This window comes from Triticum urartu, chromosome 2 (genome assembly GCF_003073215.2).
Source record: "Triticum urartu cultivar G1812 chromosome 2, Tu2.1, whole genome shotgun sequence".
In the NCBI taxonomy this organism is placed as follows: Eukaryota; Viridiplantae; Streptophyta; class Magnoliopsida; order Poales; family Poaceae; genus Triticum; species Triticum urartu.
In genome coordinates, this window is record NC_053023.1 from 3858942 (window position 1) to 3884583 (window position 25642).

At 41.5% G+C, this 25642-nt stretch overlaps 1 protein-coding gene and 1 pseudogene across 1 annotated transcript; both read right to left on the minus strand.

Moving 5' to 3' along the window:
- Positions 1-6387: 6387 nt before the first annotated feature.
- On the minus strand, positions 6388-7730 carry LOC125540564 (annotated as a pseudogene).
- An 8509-nt stretch (positions 7731-16239) lies between these two features.
- On the minus strand, positions 16240-18279 carry LOC125540565 (desmethyl-deoxy-podophyllotoxin synthase-like). The gene is made up of 2 exons (XM_048704177.1): positions 17374-18279; positions 16240-16875 (listed from the first exon to the last, which is right to left on the minus strand). The coding sequence occupies exons 1-2, from the start codon at positions 18277-18279 to the stop codon at positions 16240-16242; spliced, it is 1542 nt and encodes a 513-aa protein (XP_048560134.1).
- Positions 18280-25642: the final 7363 nt, after the last annotated feature.

Consider the following 25642-nt stretch of genomic DNA (forward strand, 5'->3'; position numbering starts at 1 on the left):
ACTTCTTGATCATGTAATTCAAGTTGCTAGTATCTTCTTGGTCTATCACGGGAACCCATCGGTTTTTCATCTCTGGTAGGTGTGCAAGGTCTTTCTCAATTTTCTTCACTTTGGAAGATATATGATTCAAGGAAAATAGAGATCTTGGTTTTCTAAGCCCTGTCTTCAGGTAAAAACAACACCCAGTATCATGTTCCCGACCAACTTGATATATGTACTCATCCACCATATCCTCCATCGCATGTGCTACCTTCCGCACCTCATCCAACCAGCCCTTATACACTTGATTGTGGTGGTTTCGAATGTCCATTTGTCATAGAACATCATGAATTATGCAAAGCTCCCTAATAACGCGACCCATGCTGCCCTATAGCACTATTAGTTGGGTCGCGTACCTGAAAAACTGTGCACTGGCTTGATGTACTGCTCCATTTGCCAAGGCGACTCCGATCTTCTCAATTACTAGAAGAAGCACAATCTCAGCCATTACTTTCTCGAGAGTTGCTAATGCCCCACTGTTGGTTTGTGGTCAGGTTGGATATTTTCCTGATTATCTCCAGGATGACCATCTGTAGAAATGAATCAAGTGATGTGTTAATTGAACTATTCATACATTTTGCTTTTAGCAAGCACCTGCCATAGACGTACCTACTACCACAACAACTGAAAGGTGAAATAAGCATGTTTTCTACTTTACCGTTAATTGTAATCTACAAATCAAGCATGCTACAGGGCAATATAAATCCTTTACCGTTGTTCTTTTGGTGCACTAATTTGGACTAAAACCCCGACAAGAATTATGGAACGGATGGAGTAGTTCGCAGTACATCACTCATGGATCGAGCATACAGCTTCTGCGGTGACCGAAATAGTACGAACGCAAGCTATGTAACATAGAAAATAAATTAGGGAATAAATTCAATCCGATCAACACGCCTGCCCTGCAATGGCTTCAATTGGATCTTGAGATTGGTCTAAACTGGCTCTAAGTGGCATGGGTGGTTCCCGGGAGAAACAGGTCACGCAATTAAGATTCCTATTCGGATGCACCATGAAAATGAACTGGACTGTGATTAAGCCGACGGGTGTGGTAGTTGGAGGCTCACCTGAGATGGAGACTAATAACCGCGGCCGGAGACCAATGGGGCCGACAACGCAGGCGGGCTGGAGATCCACCGGAGAAGATGCAACGATCTCCTTTCAGAATTTACACTCGCAACCATACACACGGGCCCATGGTGGCTAAGTTGTGAGCTGCTAGAGATTAGCTAGCTGGTCACTTAAACGTGTGTAGCTAGACGAGTCTAGTTTGGCATCTTCGGAGAACACGGCGTACCACCTATCGGCAAGTTGTGTGGTGTCAGAGACAAGGAAGACTTGGTTGTTTCACAAAAAAGGTGTCATTTTTTACATTCAATAAGTTAGAGCATCTTCAACCGGACCCCCACTCCACCCTCCCTGCCCATAGTCGCCTGAGCGGACAGCTAGACATGGCCCGGACAAAAAATGTCGTTCAACACAAATAGAGGCAGAGCACATCGCGGCGGAGGAGCATCTTGACACCTAGCACACAGACGCTACCGTCCTCGCCAAGCTCTATGCCGATCCCGCCTTGGCGTGATAAAGAAAATTCCCTAAGGAAGATTGATGATAGTGGGATGTGTTGAAAAACCAAGGGCAAATTCCTTTTCTCTTTTCAGTTCGTGTATAATTTGAATTTGCTTGTTTCCCGTTCAACTGGCTATTCATCAGAGGTTATACATGCATGTCTACCAAACTCATGATAGAGTTTAACTTAATTTATGCTAATTTCTTTGATAAGGGTAGAAATTTTTTACAACAATGTTGTATGGTGGGAAATATGTATTGAGCCAAAATCTCACGAAATCTTATGCTTGTAGCCTCATAAAGCAAATCCTCTAATGTACATTGACCAATATTTGAATGTGTTTACTAACTGGGGATACATGATGTTCTTTGTCTCTTTTTAGTTTGGACATAATTTCATACATTCCTATGCAGCTCATGTTAGAGTTTATATTCGATCTATACCAATTTTATTTTGATGAGGCTAAACTTTTTATTACACTTTTGTTGTGTTGTACAAAGCAGCCAAGCAGGGCAGAACTAGATGATTATCGAACAACAATAACATAACTATAGCTTAGTATTCCTCTGTTGATTTTGTCTCCCATGTTCCCTGGACTGAAGACACACCATTACATTACAACACTCGGGTTTTCTTGCCATCAGTGGTAGTCCAAGAGGCTGGAGTTTGAACCTCCTTTTTGAAAAGAAACAAGAAAGGACTAACTAGGTAAACCGCATCTATATATTTATGCATAGTACAAATCTTTGTGAGTTGGTAGGTACCCCACCTATTCATTCAGGAATGATCTACATATCAATTTAATCTACATTCAGGAACACTATGCTCTCTCTTCTATTTGGCATATATCCTCTTTTGTTATATATTTTATTGACATGTATGCTAGCTTTTTGTAAAGAAAAGTATCTATTTATTCCTAGAAATCCAAGTTTTCCTTTCCTTTCGTACCACTTCACATGTATTTGCTTGGACATTTATAATAGATCAAGATTACAGGTGGTTATAACCCTGTTCAAATAGTAGGTTAACATATAAGCATCATAGTAATTATCATTGTATGTTGATGTTACCTTCAGTTTTGCAACATATGTGAAATTCCAATACCATTGAGTTGTCAATATTCCTACAATATTTCGCCGCTATAGTATATTTGATTTAGAAATCTATATAATTCAATTTATAATCTTTCACCAGTTACCATGGTTGATTTAAATCAATCTTTACTATGGAAGTTACTAATTGACCTTATCATGGAATTTGACTATTGATCAAAGTCTACCAAAATTGTTGCAAAACCTCTGTATCCTATTGAATTATTCCTATTGATTACAGATGATAGGGCTGGTCATTTCTTAGTGAACTTTGGAACACGGCCATTACATTTGTATTTCACAAATCAAAATAAATCAGTAGTTTGTTAAAAAGTGATAGCTTCATATGTGTGCCTTCTTTTCTTTGCAGTGTCCCTTTTGTAAATTGCATAATACTTCATGTGTCATCCTACCCAACCATGGATTCTAAAGGGTTAATACACCCTTTTTATATTTTGAGGCAAAGGTCAAAAGAGCAAGCTACATTGTAGGATAAACTAATACAAATGCAAATAAGGCCAACCCTCACTCGTATAACGAATGTCTTACATAACCTTTTGTTACACTCACATCTATAATACCTAAATAGTTCATCCCCACTAACCTATTTCTATTAACATGCAGGCTATCCACATCAGCGATACTGCCCCGTCAGCGTATTGGTAGAGACTTACAAGCGGGACCAACCACTATACAAAACAAACACGTCGGCTTTAGTTACTACTTGTAGGACCAACCAGAGAAGTTGCGGACGGACGTAATCCAGCCCAGCCCATCGCCCCAGCTTTCCTCCCTCCCAATGTAATCGCAGCCAAGCCCATCCTCCCGCTTTGCTTTGTTTTTTTGTCGACGAATACGCCACCGCTTTCCTCCCTCCCAGCTTTCCCCTCTGTCCACTCCGGCTTTCCTCCCTCCCAATGAAAAAGGCCGTAGCAAGCTTGCACAGCCTACTGTTGCATCCTCTCTGCAGCCCATTGCTTCCACCGGCCCACCCGGTGTATCTTCGCCTGTCATGATGTATAGCAAACAACCATAGACTAACTGATGTTTACTCAAAAAAAGTAGACTAACTGATGTCTGACGCTCCCTCTCCTAATAATGTTCCAGACGGCGCTCCACTTCCTCTCCCCGCCATCTACAGAAGAAACGAATCGATTGCCCTTTGAAGTCTGCTCGGCTCACCTCATTTCATTCCCATTGATCTTCCTTGCATTCCAAGATTCACCTCATTATTTTGGTTACTTTTTCCATTTGCCATCTTACGCATCCTGCTTTTCATCGTCTTTAATTTTGCATCAACAGGTCATTATGTGGCTACAGTCTACGGGCAAGAGATTCAAATCGGTACGCATGAAGCTCAACATTTGGGGCATAATATGTGTAACCCTGTTGTATTTTTCGCCTCTCCTATTTTATTTGACTACTTGCTTGCAAAGGTCAGGATATATTTTTTATCATCATTCTCATTCCCGAGCCTTTTCTTTCAGAGAGAGCAGAAACCCAACAGTTCAAAATCTGGAACCCTTGGTTATAACAAACACCAGCTCCAGACATTACAAAAAACTTGAGAAATACATACCAGTGTCCGAAGCCAAACAATGAACAACGCCCCCTTGAGTAACATACAGGAGGATGAGCGGCAGGTGGACAAAATAGGCTCTGATGAAACAGCATGTCACATCATCTGTTAGAAAATAATTCGGGTGTCCCAAAATTCTTTCGCAAAACTCACAGTATTTCTACATTGTAAAACTATATGTGCAGCAGCTGCATATGATAACATCTTGCGCTACAATAGCTTGACAATTTATATTCCCAATCATTCTTATATTTGTCTGTGCAATTGTTTTAATCCAATGCCTTTGATGAATTGGAAGCTGATTTCAGTCAAAAATAAAACTGCGTAATCTTTATGATCCATAATCTACTCAGTATGTCTCCTAATCTTTGCTGCAATCAGTGATAGTAACAAGTTCATTCGTTCATGTAGAAGTCTCATGTTTTGCAATTTTGGAACAAAAGGAGTTCAATAAGCATTTCTTATGGATATTAGTTATCTACCTAGCACCATATGAATAATTTCCAGTGTCTCTTCTTGATAGGTATGATATGTGCTATATTCATACTCTTCTTTTCCGTTGTAAAGGCTTAAAATATGGCATATATATTGTACTGCAGTCCTATATCCTTTACCTTGATGTTCCTGTGAGGGAGATAAATACAGATCCCAAATTCATGGTTTCTCTTAATTCCCAATTTCTTGATCCATTTTATTTACTGAGTCTGCAAATCATTTTGATTGTTTATTTTGAACCAATATCCATCCTAGATTAGGATCAAACCCCCGGGAATACGCTGCGCGGCACAGATCCGCATGGTCGTCTGACGGGAGAAATTTCAGGAGCATCTGAGCCCGTGCTCAGAAAAGAATATTTGTGATCTATACTTCAGTTATTGCTACATGTGACATGTCCTCTCTGCAGATTCTTTTTTAATTTCTATCAATAAGTTTTTGTTTTTTTTTTGCGAGGGATCAATAAGTTTTTGTTGAAAAATTGAAACTGGTGAGTGTTCTTGCTGAAGTAATAAGTGTATATAATTTTGTCATCTGGCATTATTATTTACGAACACTATATTTATTGGCACACTACCAACTATCTTATACCTACAGTCTTATTCCTGTTAATATATGCTTATTCTTCTTACATTCATGTACCATGGCTATCTCTATTTTGTTCTAGCTACCCTATAACCTATATCTCCTTCACAGTAGCATGTACATGTGATGCTCAAACTGCCGGAAAAAAGATTGAAGCATGCATACAGAGTTGCCAACCATGGCGTATTTTTTGCTATGTACAAGCTGTCTTTCAGGAAAGTATTTTTTTAATGGTTCTGATCATCTATTGTAGATATACCGATATGCAAAGATCTGGAGCTATATCTATCTCTGCAACAAATTATGCATAGTAAATTGATTTGTAAATAAGGAATCTGGTTATCCGTTCATTTTACTTAAATTTCGCCATCCTGTTTTTTTGCAGGTATTTGTAGTAGATTCAACATCGCATCACTAGAAGAGAAGCTAATTTGCTTCTGGGCATGCTTCTATCTTCTTACAATATATCAAGTTTACATGAATTGTTTCTGTTATTTATATAAATGTATATTCAATGTATGCCAGAATATCCTCATTACCTCATGTCGTGTTATAAGTGTGTTTGTGTGCCAACGAAGTTGGGTCCTCAAAGTTAATTATTGTCCATAACCATACATCTAATTACTGTTGGAATACTGTACTTAAAATTTGCAGATCGAATATCTTATTATAGTTGTTTCATTGGTTTGTAAGCTTCCTGTAATTTCATTAAGTATGACAGGAACTTCTTATATATTTTACAACGTTGGTTTACATGAGCTCAAAAACATCCCACCCCAGTGATAAAACTAATTTCCTTTCTATCCACTGATGTAGGCAACCCAAGATGAATGCAAACCAAGACCAACATGATCCATACGGCAACAGTAAATGAGATAAGAAACATATTATTAACCGCAAGATGCATAAGAAGCACGTAGTTAGGAACGTTGAGAGCCGACTATATCTGCATGCATTTATTCTGAAGTACTCCACATCGACCGACGTCATAACCACCCAAAAGGTCATCATGGCCTTCACCGAAAGATCTAACTGTCATGTGATATAAGTGCCTGCAGGTCAGAGCTACTAGCGTAAGTGTCTTGCTGTGTTGAGGGTGCCGAAGTGTTCAACAAGCAGTTAAGGTCAGGCAACTGCTCGTCACGTTGAAGGACCTCCATTGCCTTTTGAATGGTAGGCCTTTTGGCACCATCAAGAAGAGAACACCAAAGTCACAGGACAACCACACGCTGCATCTGCATCTGCATCCGCCTCTTGTCCAAGTCGTCCTCGCCATGCAACCTTTCATATGCAGCCTCCATGACATTGCCTCCTTTATATAGCTCCCAGACTTGCTCCCTAGACTTCCCTGTGCATACAATGTCTAGTAGGACGATTCCAAAGCTGTATACATCAGAACTACGGTGGAACTTGACTTTCCCATCTTTCCTGCATTCTGGATCTATGTACCCTTCCGTCCCTAAAGCAGTTTTCATGGGCGTCGTGTTGTCCTGGTTGCCGATCCTCGACAGCCCGAAGTCAGCAAGCTTGGGGTTGAAGTTGTTGTCCAGGAGTATGTTGCTCGGTTTGATATCTCTATGCAGAATGTAAGGGTCGGACTCATCGTGGAGGTAAACAAGAGCAGAGCCAATACCTTTCACGATTTGGTACCTAACAGGCAGACACACAAATTAATGAATCTCTGCAACGTTTATAACAATATATAAGACTTTTAATCCTTGCAAATTGAAATAATGTAAGGAAAAAATAATCCTTGGTGTACAATACCTTGTTGGCCATGATATTACTTGCTTACCCTCGCGTAAGTGGTAGTGCAGATTGCCATTAGACACTAGCTCATAAACAAGGAAGAGCTCATCATCCTCCTTCTTGCTGCAACACCAACACATGAAATCGAGCAGGTTCCGGCTATTTTCTCTATAACACCAACCTTTCAGCTTGACAAGATTCTTGTGCTTAGCTTCGCTAATGGTGTTCATCTCGGTGAAGAAGTTCATATTTCCTCCCCTTGTCTCTTTCAAGATCTTCTTTACAGCCACCTCGATGTCGTCTGCAGATTCCTTCGATCTCGGGTTCATCGACACACCCCGATTCTTTGGAGGATGGACTATCTGATTCTCTCGAGGGTGTACCTAATGATGATTCCTTGGATAATCTATCCCTGTAGACCACTCCAAAGGCACCTCGCCAAATAACCCTATCCACGGAGAAGTCATCTGTTGCAGCAGCTAGAACATGGTACTCAAACCGTCTGGCTCCTCCAGATCGTGCCACAAAGTCATGGCTTGTGGTCCTTGTCCACTTGAACAACTCCCTTTTATTGCGGGTGAACAACTCCTCCAATCGACCCTTCAACAACCATTGCCTTCATGTCACGATCTGCATGCATGCACCAAAACAGCATTAGTATATAATAAACTAAAAGTAATTGATGGGCTAGTAAGAAAGAAATAGGCTAAAAGTCCCACAAAAAATCAGAAACATATATGCGCCCTTCATTAATAAACCAAAATTAATGGATGAGATCTAATATAATGTTCTACGAGGCCAAGCCATCCTGCCTTGAAGAAACTCACATCCCTTCTCCCATGATTTCCCACCTGTCACCTCATCGTCCCAAGCCACACATATTTTTTTTTTGGTTTCTCTTCTCCATGTCGCTAGTGTTTCCTTGGACCCATTCTGATCTTACCCCATGATCTCTTACCCTCTTCTTCTTTGCCCTCAGATGGAGGCGTCAATGGCACACGCTCGTCTAGCTGGTGTTCAAGTTGTCGGGTTCTTTTGAACTAATGGTTTGTTAGCATATTTCATAGTGTATTTTTTTTCTTTTGAGAGTTTGTTAATCATTTTTAAGCAATTGACATTATATGCAAAATACACTCAATCATACTAGGGCTGCTAGGTCTCTCCTCTTTTTCTCTCTCTCTTGGTTCATGTTTAAGATATAAATATGTCTAGCTTCTTGGGACTACTAGATTTAGCGATCAAGAAACTTATAAAGAATATACTTCTAGCTTTTCTTGGTCAATATTATAGTTATTATATATTTAACCCAATACACAGTCCTGATTACCAATAATGATGCTTTTGCATGCATATATTACATTTGTGTATGTAACTATTTACAAGTGATAACTTATCATAGGTCAACATAAGGAAGTTGTATCCCACTTTTCCTTTATGAAAAAATTAGCGTTCAATGTTTAATTTTCACCATGGTTCAAAGCATTTATTGATTCTCTCACCAATACAGAGAGACAGGGAGGGCCCCAAATAGCCTTATGGAAATTGAAACTTGATATTTAGTTCACCATAGTGCTCAGTATTGAATACCGGGCTCCGATTTTATATCTCCGTTCCAAATACCAAGTCTTAATCGAGCCCATTTATCGTTGGTTCCATTTACAACTATAATATAATATTTTGATTCATTTTCTAATATTTTATCAACCATATAGTTTGGATACTCCCTCCATCATAGTTTACACGGCGCGTTTCAATTCTCATGCATTTCCACAAACGGAGTGATTTTAGACGCGTTTGGTTTAATGCCCAATTAATTACGGTGTCGTAACCACAATCAAGCCCACAATTTTCTTTCCATGTAGGTGTGTACGAGAAGTGGGATAACTGCATGCATGTGTGTACGCGGGGTGAAAGCACTTTATGCATGTGTGCACGCATCAATTTTTCTAGTAATAGTACGCGGGGGTGAAGGGCACCGGGTGCGCGTACGACACCCGTCCCACGCAACTCGTAGGGTGCTTTCCCCATGAATTCTGGTTGCAGGTCACGTCGACCAGGCCGGGACCCACAGTGGCGTGACCATGGAGTTTGAGGTCATCTAGGCGGTAGCTGGATGCGTTGGTGAAGTCGAAGCTGAAGGAGAAGGGTAAGGCGACTGCGGCCGGAGCGGCAGCGAGAGAACGGTGTAAGCAAGCGAAGAGGAGGAGGAGGAGCTGCGCGGTTCCTAGTGACTAGCAACGGTTCGATCGACGCCGTATTTATCGGCCGATCAAGTGGGCTGCATCGCTTCTTCGTAGGTCAAGGTCGTCGTCTCACTCTCTGCAAAAAGAAAAGGCCGTGGACAGTAAGGGCGGCATATGGACGAAAGTCAATCGTCAGCGCAAGTTCATGCACTGGAAAATCCAGTTTTTCAACTATATAACTACGCTGAACCTGCCATGCAAGTTGGTTACTTGAGCGTACGTACGTAGCATTGCTTTGGCTTTTCTTCAAAGTTCTAACAACTACGCCAATAATTGAGTTTAAATTGTTAGTACTACCTCGGTCTTGGTGAATAAATCATTCACGTAGTTCTAGATCAACGATTTGAGCAATTAAATATGTGTTATATGTCATGAAAAATATATCACTAAATTCCTACGCAGATGTAGTTTCTAAATATATATATTTTGTCTCATATAATACATATTTAGATAGTTAAATCGTCGATCTAGAACTACGCGAATGACTTTTTCACCGAGGCGGAGGTAGTACATGGGGTAGTTAGTTCCAACAAACATGCACTAGTACAAAAAGGGCCATTTGTCCCGGTTCTAGAGGGCCTTTAGTCCCGGTTCTTATTAAAGCCTCCCGCTTTAGTCCCGGTTCTGACACGAACCGGGACTAAAGGCCGTCCACATGGCCGCTGTCTGGAGCTCCATCTTTAGTCCCGGTTGGTAACACCAACCAGGGCTAACACCAATCGGGACTAAAGGTATTTTACCGTAATTTTTTTATTTTTTAAGTTTTTTTAATTTTTTTTATTTTCAAATTTCTGAATTATTTCCCAATTTAATCTCTAATCACCCCTTAGCACTGCTCTATTTAACCTCTAATCTCTAATCACCCCTCATCATTCCAAATCATCTAACTTTCCCGGCCGGTCACCCATCCTCTCACTACTCCAGCCTGAGCATGCTTAACTTCCGGGTTCTATTGCCCCTTGTTTCCAAGTCTGCACTTGTTGTTTTCCTGACAATAGTAAGATGTCAATCCTATTAACCCTCAGGAGTTTAGCTTGACAATAGTAAGATGTCAATCATATTAATCCTATTAATCCTATTCACTGTTTGAGTTTGAAACTATTATTCTAAAAAACAATAATTATTTAGTAACACTAATATTTATTAAATAAGTAGTTTGACCATAGTTTGACCACAGTTTGACCAGATTTGACATATATTCAAAAAATTGAAATAATTATTTAGTAACACTAATATTCTGGAATAATTATGTACTAACACTAATATTCTTGAATAAGTAGTTTGACCATAGTTTGACCACAGTTTGACCAGATTTGACCAAAATTCAAAAAAAACCGTCATAATTATTTAGTAACACTAATAGTCTTGAATAATTATTTAGTAACACTTATACTTCTTGAATAAGTAGTTTGGCCAAAGTTTGACCTGATTTAACCAAAATTTAAAAAAACTGAAATTTGAGCATAACTTTTTTCCTTTTAGAATTTCATAATTCTAAAAATTTGCAAACCGGCCGTAGGCCGTCAAAATCGGATGCGGATTTTTGTGCTGAACATTTTGATATATTATACATTTTTTCCGACATCGTATGCAAAAGTTATAACCGTTTTACTTTTTTATGACGCTTTTTTGCAAAACATGTCCAGATTTAAGTTTTTTAATTTTCCTAACTAGTAGATGTAGTAATATAACTACATCTCAAAGATTTTTTTTTCTGAAGTTTTTATCATTTTCTTTTGCTTTTTACGAAACTGAAAAGGCGATCCACCGGGGGTGGGGGTAGAGTTTGAAAATGGGACCTTTAGTCCCGGTTTGAGGTACGAACCGGGACAAAAGGGCATTGCACCCTATAGTCCCAGTTCGTGTCTCAAACCGGGACTAAAGGTCTAGTCTTTAGTCCCGGTTTGAGACACGAACCGGGAGTAAAGGGATAGCACCCTTTAGTCTTGGTTCGTGTCTCAAACCGGGACTAAAGGGCTCATTTGAACCGGGACTAATGCCTTTAGTCGCACGAACCGGGACCAATGCTCACATTAGTCCCGGTTCGTGACTGAACCGGGACTAATGGGCTTATCAGGCCTGAACGAAAGCCCTGTTTTCTACTAGTGATGGCGTACCACCGGCAAGTTGGTGCTACAGAAAAAGACGACTTGAAGAGTATATTTGGGTAGGTCAACTAAAAATGATATCCCTCCCCCCTCGTGTGGTCCTCGTGAGAGGCAGCTCTCGTCGTAGGTGCAGGCACTAGGCCTCCTCTTTTTCCTCGGCGAAAACTTTCAATCAATTCATCAAGTGTTAAGGTCGTACAAAGAAAACTTTCAATCAATTCATCGCCTAAAAGCAATGTAGCGAGCTGTAGACGTGCCCCCATCATCACCCCTCCCTCATTGGATCCGGGCAAACCGTATTGTAATAGCTAGTCCAAAATTTATCGTGCTAAGGCCCCATAGGACCAGCACACCAGAATAGGAACCGCAACCGATGAAGAGAAGCATAGATCGGAGGGATCCAACCTGTACACAGACAAAAATAGACGAACGAAGACCGGATCCATGCGGGTCTACACAAGACAAACGCCGAACGAATCATGCAAGATCCGTCAAAGACAAACCTCCATACGCCCACCGATGACTCTAGATGCATTACCGGAAAAGGGCTAGGGAGGGAGAACCTTATTCCATCTTGAGAGCTGCCGCCGTCTTGCCTCTCTTAGCAGGGCACAAACCCTAACAACTCAAAAAGAAACATTTTAAAACGAAGCCATCCCGGCGGCAAGGGCCAGGATCCACTAGTCCTCCTTTCTCCACCTCTTCCCTTACAGCAGCCGATTGAAACCAACACATCACTTCAAGCCCTTAGCACTCTACTCCACCAAAATTCATGAAAGTAAACTGCATTTACAAAAGTGTAGATACTGTGTTTTTTAATATATTTTTACTTTTCAAATACAAGCCGACTTTTAACTACATGTTGGCCATTTTTTGTATATAGGTTGAATATAGTTTCTAGATAGACGTTATATAGTTTTCAAATGCAGGTTGAGCAGTTTCCCATATGCATGTTGAGCATTTTCCAAGTGCACATTGAACATTTTTAGAACACACATTGAACATTTTTCCATATCGAACTTATTAAAATACATGGAGATATTTTTTAAACACACATTGAACATTTTCCATAAATGCCATGAACAATTTTAAAAGTGCAATTTTTTGAAGTGGAATAAAAAACTTCTTGAAAGGTATGATACATTTTTTAAAATTATGCCAATACACTGTTACATTGTACGATATTTTTTAACTACCAAAAACTTAGGTTTAAACACAAGTATTCCTTTGAATATAATGAGTTTCTTGAATGATATGCCATTTTTTGAATATATTAGATGAACACTTACATAATGCACGATCAAATTTTGAAAAATTAAAGTAAAGTAATTTATCAAATATAGATAATATATATATATATAAATTAATAGGCAAACATAACAAAACAATCTACTCTTATATTTATTTTTGAAATACACGTGGACCTTATTTTAATACATCTTTAATTTTTTTCAAATGTGGGTTGAATATTATGACCAGATAAGTATTAAGCATTTTCCAAATACATGTTGAATATTTTCTGAAATACATGTTGAGGGCTTCCCCAGTGCACACTGAGCATTTTCACCAACCATCATTGAACTTTTCATAAATGCCATGATTTGTTTTGTTTTTCATTTTACTTTTTAATTATTTTTCCAATACATATCGTATTTATATCAATATATGTCTAGTATCTTTTCTATACATATCGAACATTGTTTCGGATACACGTTAAAAAATTGAACACTTTTATAAATGCACATTAAATTTTTTATAAAATTACAAGTTGAACATTTTATACATAAATACACGTTAAAAAATTGAACACTTTTATACATAAATACACGTTAAAAAATTGAACACTTTTATAAAAGTACAAGTTGAACATTTTATAAATGCACATTAATTTTTTTAAATACATGGTGACATTTTTAAACACATATTGAACACTTTTCCGTAAATGCCATGATACGTTTTTTTGTCAAATATATATTAACTTTATTTAAATACAAGTTAAATATCTTTCTTATGTAGATTGTACATTTTTCACATACACGTTAAATATTTTCCAAGTACAAGTTGGACATCTAATAAATGCACATTAATTATTTTTAAATAAATGGTGACTTTTTGAAAACACGCACTGAATATTTTTGAATGGTACGAAGCTTTTTTTTCAAATATTATGCTAACACAATCTTAGATCGTTTGATATTTTGAATCTCACAATCATATTTTTCTAAAATACATGATTATTTTAATAAAATGAATTTTCTGAATGATATGAACATTTTTTGATCAAACTACACTTGCAAAATTTTACGTTACATGAATACTTTTCAATGCACTATAAAGTTTAAAAAAATTGAGGAAACATTAATTTTTAAATAAATATATTTCAAAATTTAAATAAAAATAGGAAACAAAAAGTAAGCAAGAAAGAGTGAACAACCAAAGGAAACAAAGCAATTGGCTCCTTCTACATCGGCCCACTATTGGGTCCCTCAAGGCGAGGTGAGCTACCATCTCGCAGCGAGCGCAACCTGAGAGCAACTAATCAAGGGGTACCCCTTTGTGGGAGTCCCGCAATGGTCAATTGGCTGGGCTGCGAGGGCATCAAGTGATGCATCCAACCGCCGGCATGTGTCGTGTGCTGGTCCTCCATTTGAGTTTTTTGTGGGAATTATTTTTGTGCTTGCACGAGAAGCACATGTGTGTTTATCGTGGATGCACATATTTGGTTGAGCGAGAAGTACAGCTGTAAATAATGTTTTTTTGCTTCCATGAGAAACACAACTGTGTTTCACCGAAAGCAAAAAAGAAAACACATTTTCTTTCGATTTGATTCTCGTGGAGGCACTGATTTTCTTCCGCGAGAAGCACACCTATGCCTCTTGGAAAGGAAAAAATATAATATTTTTCTTTCACAAGAAGCACATATTTGATTCTAGTGGAGGCGCAGATCTGCTTCCGCGAGAAGCACAACTGTGTCTCTCGACAAAGGAACAATATGAGTTTATTTGTTTCCATAAGAAGCACAAATTTGCATTCACCAGAAGAACACCTGTGCCTCCCAAAAAGGGGAAAATGCTTTTTTTTTTTGCTTGCATGAGAAGAATATATTTCTTTCCACGATAAGTTGTGCCTCTCAGAAAGGAAAAATAACACATTTTTTCTTCCTTGAGAAGCCTATATTTTCTTCTCATGGAGGTACAGATTTGTTTCTGCGATGTGCTTCTCGAAAAAGGGGGAACAGTATTAAAAAATTCTCCCGACTCCTTTTTTTTGGTTTATTTTGTGAAAAAATGTTCATCGAAATCTATTAACATTGGATCTAGTTTCGAAGACCTCGTGCGAGAAATCTGACAATGAAATTGGTTCAAGATTTGGACGGATGGTTAAAGCGATAAAACATTTTAAATGTACAAATCTAAGAAAATAGGAAAAACTGCCAGGTTGTGAAAAGTGACGCATATGCAGTGCAACAATTGTCAACGCCTGAGAAGGTGAGAGTAACCTTTGCAAGGGATACCCCTTAGTTAGTGATCTCGGCGAGACATAGATGCGCCCCAACGTGTCGCATGCTGCCAGTCCGTAGGATCTGTCGCATCAAGGGCAGCATGTAGTGGGCCGACCCTATAGTTTGTTTCTTCTTTTTTCAGTGTGAGGATTGTGTGTTTTTTTCCTTTTATTTTTTTTCTCATACCTATATTTATATTTAGAAAATGTTCTGCAATATACAGATCTATGGAAAAGTTATTTTGTTTAGATTTTAAGAAATCTGCACCGTGTATTATAAAAATGATTAGGGCATGTAAACATTTTGTTCTCGTGGGTTTAGAAAACATTCATGGCATTAAAAAAAATTCCGCGCATTTTAAAATATGTTCATGCTATTTTTTTAAATGTTCATACAGCGATAAAAACAAATTCATGATAGCAAAAATGTTCATAACAATAAAGTTTTCGCGCATTCACAAAAAATTTCATAGTTTGTTCAATTGAGAAACGATCATCATGTATTTAAAAAATGATTGACGTTCAATTGAAAAATGTTCAACATTTATTTAGTAAATGTTCGATGTGTAGCCATTTCGCGAACATTGTTCAATGTGTAGTCAGAAAAAAGTCAAAATATAAATGACAATAGAAAAGGGATAAAAGGAAGCAAAAATATCTATACCTACTAATAAAGTACGGAGCGTTTCTACTCGTCCTTCATCATAGGTTTTACAAAAAAGTCCCTGATTTTTTTCTTCAAGTAACCCATGGACCAACATAATAGCCAGTTCGGTTGAGATTCGACCCAACTGCGGCAGCCACTATCTAGTGCTCCTGGGCACTTGTTAGTATTCCGTGTTCGATGTAGGCCCAGTTCAATTTGTTTTCAGCCCATTAAGTCCTTGGCTTTAATTATTTACACATAATATGTTAAACATGATTATGTGATAACTTTGCAACTATAACTCGGATAAGATATGTTAAGAAATGTTAACACTGGATAATGTATACACTCATACGAGTAATAGATAATAGATAAATGTGTGGGTACATGGCCATGAAATTCAACCGAACATGCATACCAATTATTGTAGACCCATCTCTATTGTTGGATGGACCCTAGACCCAGGTCCGCCTAAAATTCACTGACTTAAATCACCTGACTTTGTGGAGAACAACAAGCTAGCTCACTTGTCAACCAGCCAAGGGTAATAGTACGATGAATTAAGACAGAGAATCTTGGTCCACCAATAAACTTGTTCGATGAGCTTGCTTCTTGGATGCCATTTGTAGGACACTAGTGGAGCTGCGGATGGCAAGTTGCTGCCTGCACACACAAGTTGGACCTGCAATGCACAATAAGGCCAAACACCTCGTTCATGTCCAGAGCCTCCGGGCTTGCCCCACCCGGAATCGACCAGTCAAAGCGGTACAAGAGATTTGCTAGCACCATCTCAATCGTCGTTGTGGCCAACAGGGCTCCGGGGCACTGCCTACGACCAAATCCGAATGGGACGAACTCCATCTGTGTCCCCGAGCTGTAGTCCACATGCATAGCGTCGTTCCTCTCGAACCTCTCGGGCCTGAACTCCGCCGCGTCCTCCCCCCAGTGGCTCGGGTCCCTTCCCACTGCAAACACGTTTATCATGACATGGATGCCTTTGGGAATGTGGTAACCCATGACCTGGCACTTATCTTGGGTTGCCCTGCGTATCAGCGGCACAGGTGGGTGTAGCCTTAGTGTTTCCTTGATCACCATTCGTAGGTATTGAAGATTGCCAAGGTCCGTGCTCGTTATTGTGGATTGTCCCTGTGCGAGACTCTGTCTGACTTCGAGTTTCGCCCTTGCCATCACCTTTGGGTTGCGGATGAGTTCCGCCATGGCCCATTCTAGCGTGGCAGCAGTAGTATCGGTTGCAGCTGCAAATATGTCCTGGAACAATGGATGTGACAAATGGACAAGTACATTATATATTGTGTGTGTTAGCAAGGACATGCACGTTTGGTCAACGGGTGTATATACACTCTATATGGAAGAAAAAACAATAATTAATGAAAAGTCAATAAATTCTAAATATATTTTTGAAATTAACTTGATCTTCCATTGTACTTGTAAAAAAGTCCTCACAAAAAGAAAAAAACCCATTTACTTTATTAACAATAAACAAAAATACTTGGCCAAAATAGTGTGAATAGTGACTTGTAATAGCAATAAATTTGTTTTCTTGACCTGAAGTCAACGGTGGTTTTTTATTCATGAAAATTTATATACTAGTGCAAAAGAAAGTAAAGTTTATTCTAAAAAACATATAATTTTTTGACCTTTTTAAATTATTACTTATACCAGGGGTATAATGTATATACACGCAGAAACCAAAGGGCAGTTCCCGTCTGAGCTACAGCAAGGGAGCTAGAAAGAAGAATCACTTACAAAGATGACCGTGCCTATGATCTCAGACGTCAGAGGGAAACTGAGGGTGTCTTCCTTCTGCAGCCTCAGGAGCACGTCTAGCAGGTCCTCGTTGTCTTTAGTGCCGGCGCTGGCGGAGGCATTCTCTTTCATATTCTTGCGCTCAACGATGATGTCCCCCAGGATTTTCTGTACCCGGCCGTGGCTCCTCCTCAGGTCGCGCATTGCGCCGCTGAACCACCGTACCAACCGCGATGATGGGAAAAGGTCCACTAGGCAGAACCCTCCCACAAGCACCAACATCTTGTCGAGCTCATCGAGGTACGTTCCTTGCTGCTGGCACTTGCCACCGAACACCGCCTTGGCGATGATATTGTTGGCAAGCTTGGCCATACCCTGGCCGAGGTTGACGACGGCGGCCGGCGAGGCAGCCACAATGGAATTGACGAGGTCAGCGATCTCGTCTTGCTTGATGGAGTCCATTCGCCGAACCTGCCTCGCGCTGAGCACCTCGACCATGCAGACCTTGCGCATCTGCCGCCAGTGCTCGCCATAGGGTGTAAGGACGAGTCCTTTGCCGCCGCAGCTTACGAGCTCACGTGTGGGGCCGCTCGGACGGCTGGCAAAGACGAGGTCCTTCGTCTTCAGCACCTCCATGGCCGCCTCGGGCGTGGAGACGATGACGGTGGGCACCTCTCCGAGCCTGAGCAGCATCAGCTGGCCGTACCGGCGCGATAGGCGGAGCAGCGCGTGGTGCGGCAGCGTGCCGACGAGGTGATGGAGGCTCCCAACGACGGGAAGGTTCCATGGACCTGGAGGAAGCTTGGCTCTAGTGTCCTTAGCGCCAACAGCATGGGAGAGAACCAAGTAGGATAGAATCGCTCCCACTGCGATCAAGCCAAGTCCGTAGGAGAGTTGATGATCCATGCATGTGCGAGTTAGTGTGGTATCGTGAAGTCTTTAGTTTGTTTATATACACCTACTGGAACTAAATTGCTAGTATTAGGTTTAAGAAATATTGTCCTGAATTCATAGTCGAGTATGGTCCTATGTATATATAGTGATACACACACACACACGTAAGGGTGGACGCTGTTCAGTCTGGTTTAGTCTTGACTGAGGCGTCCATCGACCGGCCCACCGGACGGGACCTGTCGCTGAGTCGTTAGAGCATCTTTGGATCATGTAGCTCCCCGCAAATTTCATTTACACGCTGTGTGTAAATTTTCTTTACGGTATCCCGAGGTCTGCAGTGGAATAGGTAAACTAGTGCTTCACAATTGCTTGTCTGCATCTTAAATCATTCTGGTTCGGGTCCCCTCCCTCCCTCCCCCGCCGCCACCGCAAGGCGTCTGGGAGGGCTCCAGATCTTCGCCGCCGCACCCCCCTCCTCCTCCCTCCTCCACCCTCGCTGCCGCCAAGGGGCGTGACCACGCAAAGCCCGGTCGTCGCCGGCAACGGCACGGCCCCTTCGTCCCCCGTGCGTGTGGTATGTCGTAGGTCAGATCTCGCGCGCGGGGCGCGGCACTCGATGCCGGGCGTGGCGGCACTCCAGAGCAGGCCGATGATGGTGGCGTGGCGATGGGCGGCATGGTGGTGGTGCGGGCCGGTGGCAGCGGCGGCGGCGGCGGTGCTTCCGACTACGCTGCGGGTCGCGGGCGGCCCTCTCGTCGTGGTTCTCTGGTGCGGGGGGGGGGGGGGGGGGGGGCAGCGTTGGTGGTGGGCTGCTCCTACCCAGTCGGGCCCTCGCAGCTGGGTGGCGGTGCTCGGCTTGGGAGGATCCCCTTGGTGGCATCTCTTGGCGGCGGCGGCGACAGCTGGGCCACCCTCCCTCTCCGTCATCAAACAGCCGCCGGTGCCTCCTGGTTCTCTGGGCCTTCAACGCGGGGGCGGAACACGGTTGGGGGGGGGAGGGGGGAGGGGGGAGCTGCAGCCGGCACGGGCGTCGGGCGTGGCCATGGGCCACTTCTCCACCTTCCCCTTCCCCCGGTCGATTATGGTCGTGGCCCTTCTCAAGGCAGGTTGGTTGCAGGTGGTTGGGGTCATGAATCTGGGAAAAGTCGTGGTCTTTGGTGGCTTCAGGGTGGTCTCATGGCAGGGCTGCGGCCCTGGCGGTGGGAGTCGGGTTGTTCATGGGTTGATTACGCGGCTCAGATGCGGGCAGGCAACCATGGCCGCTCGGGCGGCATGGCTGCGGATGTTGGCGGACCGGTGTGGTGGCGGAGGAGTTGAAGCACGGGGGGTACATCACCTACCCAGTCTGTGCACTGGTCGACGGTGACGGCGTCTGTGGACGTCGCGTCCCTCCTTGAGGCACCGTCTTACTCCAGCTGAAAACTTGATCTTCGGATCAGACGGTAGCGACGTTCGTGGTCGTGCCCTTCCTGGAGGCACCGTCTTGGAGTCCTCAGTACAACGTGTTCGTCGCACATCCTCCCTGACGATCGCTCCTTGTGGTGGTGCTCTCTGTCGGCTCTAAGTGAATCCGTTTTGCTCATGTTTTAGGTGCTTTGTAGTCGTTGAGGTTGTGTGTCGATGCCCGACATTCGTGTATTTTGCCTTGGGTGTGTGTGGCGTGCGTTTGTATCGGATGCTTTGATGTTGTGTTGGTGATTTATAATATAACGCGGGGGAAACCCTTTTTCATCAATAGGTAAACTTGTCCCGCAAAACATTTGCAGGATGAGTATACGGGATCTATTCTGCGCCGGAGACGTCGCGACACCGCAAATTTTCCAGAGCTTTGTAAATTCTTGTTTTTCGACAATATAAACCGAATAAAACCATAATATAAATTAAGCATACAAATATAAATGGTCCCAAAGGCAATTCACAATACAACAACTATCTTTATTACAACACATGTTCAAATCGAAACAAAAAATTGTTCGAATCACACACAAGTACATATGAAATGTATTAAATTAAAATGGGATTATATCTTCCATAGAGTTGCCAATGATGCTCAACAAGATCATCACGGAGCTGGTAATGTGAAGCATTGTTCTTAATCTTTCGGTAGGTGTCAAGAAATGCAGTGATCTCACATATGTCCCTAGAAGGCTTCACATAGCTACCAACATTATAATGATAAAATCCCTCTCACTATCGATGATCATATTGTGTAAAATTACACATGCGATCATGATTTTTCCGAGGGATTTCTTATCCCAGAAGCGAGCGGGACGTCAAGCACTAGCAAACCGAGCTTGCAACACACCAAGTGCCCTCTCAATATCCTTTCGACATGTTTCTTGTGCTTAGGAATTTTTTGTTCTTCTTGGTTTTGGGTTCACTAATGTTCTTCACAAATATTGACGATGGAGGATAAATACCGTTGGCAAGATAGTACCCCATGATACAATCATTGCTATTGACGGTATACTTGCAAGCTGGAGCTTGTCACCTAGCTAGTTGATAAAAAAGATGAGATTGCTACAAGACATTGATATCATTTAGAGACTTTGGCAAACCAAACAAGCAATGACAGATCCATAAAGCACGTGAAGCTACGGCTTGAAGGATAATGGTGGGTTTACATTAGTGTCCTGTGTATTGCCCTGCCCAAGCTACGGGTAGTTCTTCAACCACCAATGTATGCAATCAATACTCCCAATCATGCCTGGCCATCCCCTTTCTTCGTTCATTGCCATCAACTTCTTTGTGTCCTCCTCATCTCTAGCTCGAAGATAGTCCATGGAAAAAACCCGGACCATCACCTTCGCAAACACCCGCAATCATTAGATGGTGGTTTCTTCTGCAATTTGAAGATATCCGTCAGTATAGTCGATAGGAATCACTCTTATTGCCGCCGATATTTTTTTCATATGCAGTAATCCCAAGCAAACCGGGGGCATTCCTCATAGCGGAGGCGGCGGAGACTACATGGGCAGGGTGCAACACGAGACGGCGGGGAGATGTGGCGGCAGCTGCAGGGAAGGGCGCACAAGCTGAAACTTCCTTGGCGCGCACAAAGATGTTGGAGAGATAGGGGAACTGGCAAAAAGAGGCAGGGAACTTGTAGATATTGCGGAACGGGCCTGGACTTTGCAGGATCCTGCAAAAAAATTAGCGGACGGTCGATTCTACAGGATCTGTTCGGAGCGGAAAAAACGACCTCGTCCTCTAAATCGGCTGTTATTTTAGCAGATGCCATGTTTTGTGGGATCTGATAGAGATGCTCGTATGCATTCCTGGCCGGACTGGGCTGAGATCTGGCTCACGACCGGACTGGTGCCTGAATGGTCTGACTCACCTGGCCTTTGTAAAGTTTGAATGCACACAGTGAACATCAACGCACGACTATATAAAACATGCTAGCAAATAGCAAAGTCATATACAAACAAAGTTATCGCATAAAAAAATTATGCATAGGTGAGAAAAATAAAAACTCCAAAACGACCAGATCCAAAGATAGTGATATCTAGTAGTACTTCAGTACAAGCAACGGATATGACTTGTAACTGTAAGTTCTTCCCATTATAAGATAGTGATATCTAGTTCAATACAAGCAGCGGATATGACCTAGCAACTGTATGTTCGTCCCACTACAAGATAGTGATATAAACATCTCGATCCCCAAAAGGATGATGATAATACTGCACAGCATAACTAATCGCCATGATATCTGTACGATGCTTGCTAATGCACAAACCGGCGGCAGTGGCAGAGACTCGGAAATACTTGATGCTGATTCACAACTAAATCAGCGTCAAGTATTTTTGAACGGCCCTGAAAAAAAAAGTATTTTCGAATGGAGGAAGTATATTTTTTGTTGAATAAAGTATGGTTGAAGTTTTTTCTTAAAATGAACCCAAACGAATGGTGTAATCACCGAGACGGTGCTCTGTATTTTTCTAGTTGATTAATTCAATGTTACAGTAAACACATTCTAGTCTTAGGAGTACATAGCGTATGTCATCTGTTGGAATGTGGATTAACAGATTGTGCTAGTAAGATATCATGTAAGCCGGATCTTAGTTCCTTAGCCTTGTAAATATATTTCGGTTGTTTTTCTTTTGAGTGAATTCCTGTAGATATATCTTTGACACTAATTACTTCGTTTAACATTTTTCATTTAAAGTACCCCATTCCAAGAAAGTTTTGCTTTGAAGCCCAGACAATATACACCTTCGTTAGCGACTTAACCGCACGGGTGATAGGGCTCCCCTATCTCCTGTCGGTGCCACCGCCGGTCTTCCTGGTCTCCTGAAGCCATAGGGCCATATAGGTACGGTGTATCTCGGGTTTCATTTCAGGTGTTTCCTGAGGTTGGTTAGGGTTTGTGTCCAGCTGAATAAGATGAGGTGGTGGCGGCTTCCTGAAGATGGTACATCATTTTCCATTCCTAACCGCCATCCAAGTTATGCGTCTAGTGTCGTCGGAGGGAATGTGGAGGTGTGTCTCAAACGGATCTCACGGGATTCGTTTGGTCTTTTGTATTTGTTGCATCCTCTAATATACGGTCTTCATCCATCTCTGTTCGTGTGTCTACATAGGCCGTCCGTCAAAGATCTTTATATTGTTGGGAAGCCATATATTGCGCTCGGCTTATGATTTTTCGAGTACCGATAGAACATATTTAGCTCGCACCCAATTTCCTACATGGTGTAAGCCGAATCCTCGATGCCAAGTCGGACACTCGGCTTAGAGCTTGCCGAGTAAATTTGGGTGTTAGCCAAGTATATTGGGTACTTGGGCTTTTAATGTATTTCCTCTAGTGCTTACTAACCCCTCTTGTGTAACAAACCATTTTCATGTCGTGGTGTAGTGTAGTCAAGGATGATCGATAAGTTATTCTCTCTCGCAGATTCATGACAAAGCCTGTTTTATAGTGTAACAATTACAAATAACATTCGAAGAGGATGCATTTGATGTCACATATAAAAGAGGTAGTTTTAAATAGCGGGCTATGGCATTCTATGTTTGACGCTAACTATAGTGCGCTAACTAGATCTAAATTGTACATGATGTATTTAGCGTGACGCCCCTCCAATCGCTATAACAACATTATATCGCCAAGATAGACAAAAGTGTTACTCTAATCCCGAGCGCAGATATACCCACATGAACAATAAATTCTGAAAGAAATGTAAGAAATAAGGAATATATCTGATTTTTTTATATGAACATCAACAGCTTATATAACATCTTGTAAAAGTTTACCGCCAAAAGACATCCATAGTTGCTGTGCCCAAAAGAAGAAAAACGAGTGCTCCAAATGCATATTTTTGAGTCCTGAGTTTTTTTTGTACATGCCTCCACGGATGACCTTTCTAGGTGATTTTTTACTGGGTGTTAGAACATATGTTGATGTTCATCCACAAAAATTATGTTTTTTAATTTTTTGTACACTATTTTAGGGATTTTCCATAGGTAGTTGAGTTCGGGGGCAGATAATGCATGTCCGCGCACAATTTAACACTACGATAAAAAAGTGTAGAAGATTTTTTAAATGAGAAAGAAAGAGGGAGATGTGCTGCAAAGAAACAAAAGGTTCTGGGTCACATAAAAAAAATTCCGGCCATTGATTGTACTACGTAACTGAATAGTCTTTTTTAAGGTGAAATAGCTGCTTTACTACATAACTAAAACAAGTTTGGTAGGTCTCTGGCCAGTGCCGAAGTTATACAATCAGATGGATTACACATCCAAGTTTTACACAATTTATTCATACAGCCTTCCTGTGCTAGATTATGAGCAGCAACGTTCGCTAACCGACGAACCGATCTCACTGAACAATGCTGAAAATGTCTCATCAAACTCTTCAGCTTCTCCACCAATGGGACATGAACAGATAAATTATTTCTAGTATCTATTAGCTTTCTTGCAGCAACCAGACAATCCGTTTCCACAATTACATTTGTAGCTTCCATCTCCAAGGCAAGTTCCAGGGATCGGATATTAATGCCACAGGGCCACAGGTTGGAGGTACCTAGCTGGTGGCCCCTAATTACTACACTAACCTACCTTCATTAGTTGTAGGTAATTAATAGCGAAAAAGCAGAAACAAACGCGTGTTACATGTTATCACAGGCTCACAGCTCGCTGTCGTAATCTGAACCAATTTCCTGGAGCTCGATGGGGACAGCTGCTGTAACTTCCAGTTGTTGGACACCGGCAGCAGCAACGGTGGTACTGTACCTAGTCTTGCTCAGCATAATGCTCACAATAAGTATGAAGCAGTTAGGGTCGTACAGCTCATCAACATCAGTTCAGAATTTGGACAATGCGCTAGCTACATGCCAATCGCCCTGGCCATCTATCCAACTGAAACCAGCGGATATGATTTAGCAACTGCATGTTTGTGCCTTTATGAAACTGTACTATGGAATCGCCAAAAAGACAGCAGATGATACTTACACATCATAATCAATCGTCATCATTTCGGCTCCATGCCTGGTAACACTGAGACGAGTGGTGATTGTGATCTCCTGACTTCTCTCTTGGAGGACTCTAGTCTTTAATTGTTGGGATGACCAAGATGGCGATATATTTTTCTCACGAGACCAGCACAACCACATGGTGGGCCCCAGATCTGTAGCCTCACTATTTTTCCTATGTGTTTGGAGAATTTGTAATCTCAGATTCAATACTACAACAAACATGGCAACCGAATATTCATTTATGAGTCCAGGCTCATCTATTTCCGGTGAACAGTAAATTCAAAAGATATAATCTTTTTTTCAAAAATTCTTGTTTTCTAAACGAAGATGTTTGACGATGCGATGTCCGTGTCATATTTCAGGTTGTTTGGAAATTTGAGGAAGCTCGTAGAGAAAAAGACAAAATCGGTCCAAACAGCGCGCGAACATTGAACTTTCACAGTACCTCAAATTAGTCTTTTTTTCCTATGAGCTACTGAAATGTCCAAACTCCACAAAATTTGGTACGAACTTGATGCTCATGAGCACCCCGCATCACGAAAAAAAAAATCATTTTTTTAACTTTGTTACTATTTTAAATGATTTTACAGTTTACCTGCGGGTGTGGATGCACCGAGAGCCAAAACGCCGCTCCCGTGCTACTTTACACATTCTATTGTCCCCTGTACTTTTATGTTAATATTTGATCTGTGTTGTCGGGCATAGGATCACTGTCTCCCTACACGTGCATCATGCCGACTTTATGGTTTCTAGGAAAACTGTTGAGTATTGTGATTATTTATGATACATATGATAGCGTAGAATTTTATTCTACCTTGTCTTGTGCTCAAAGTTGATCATGTACTCCTATATATATGCTCATGAGGCTCAAGCAATAGAATCATCAGCTCGACCACTACCCCCCT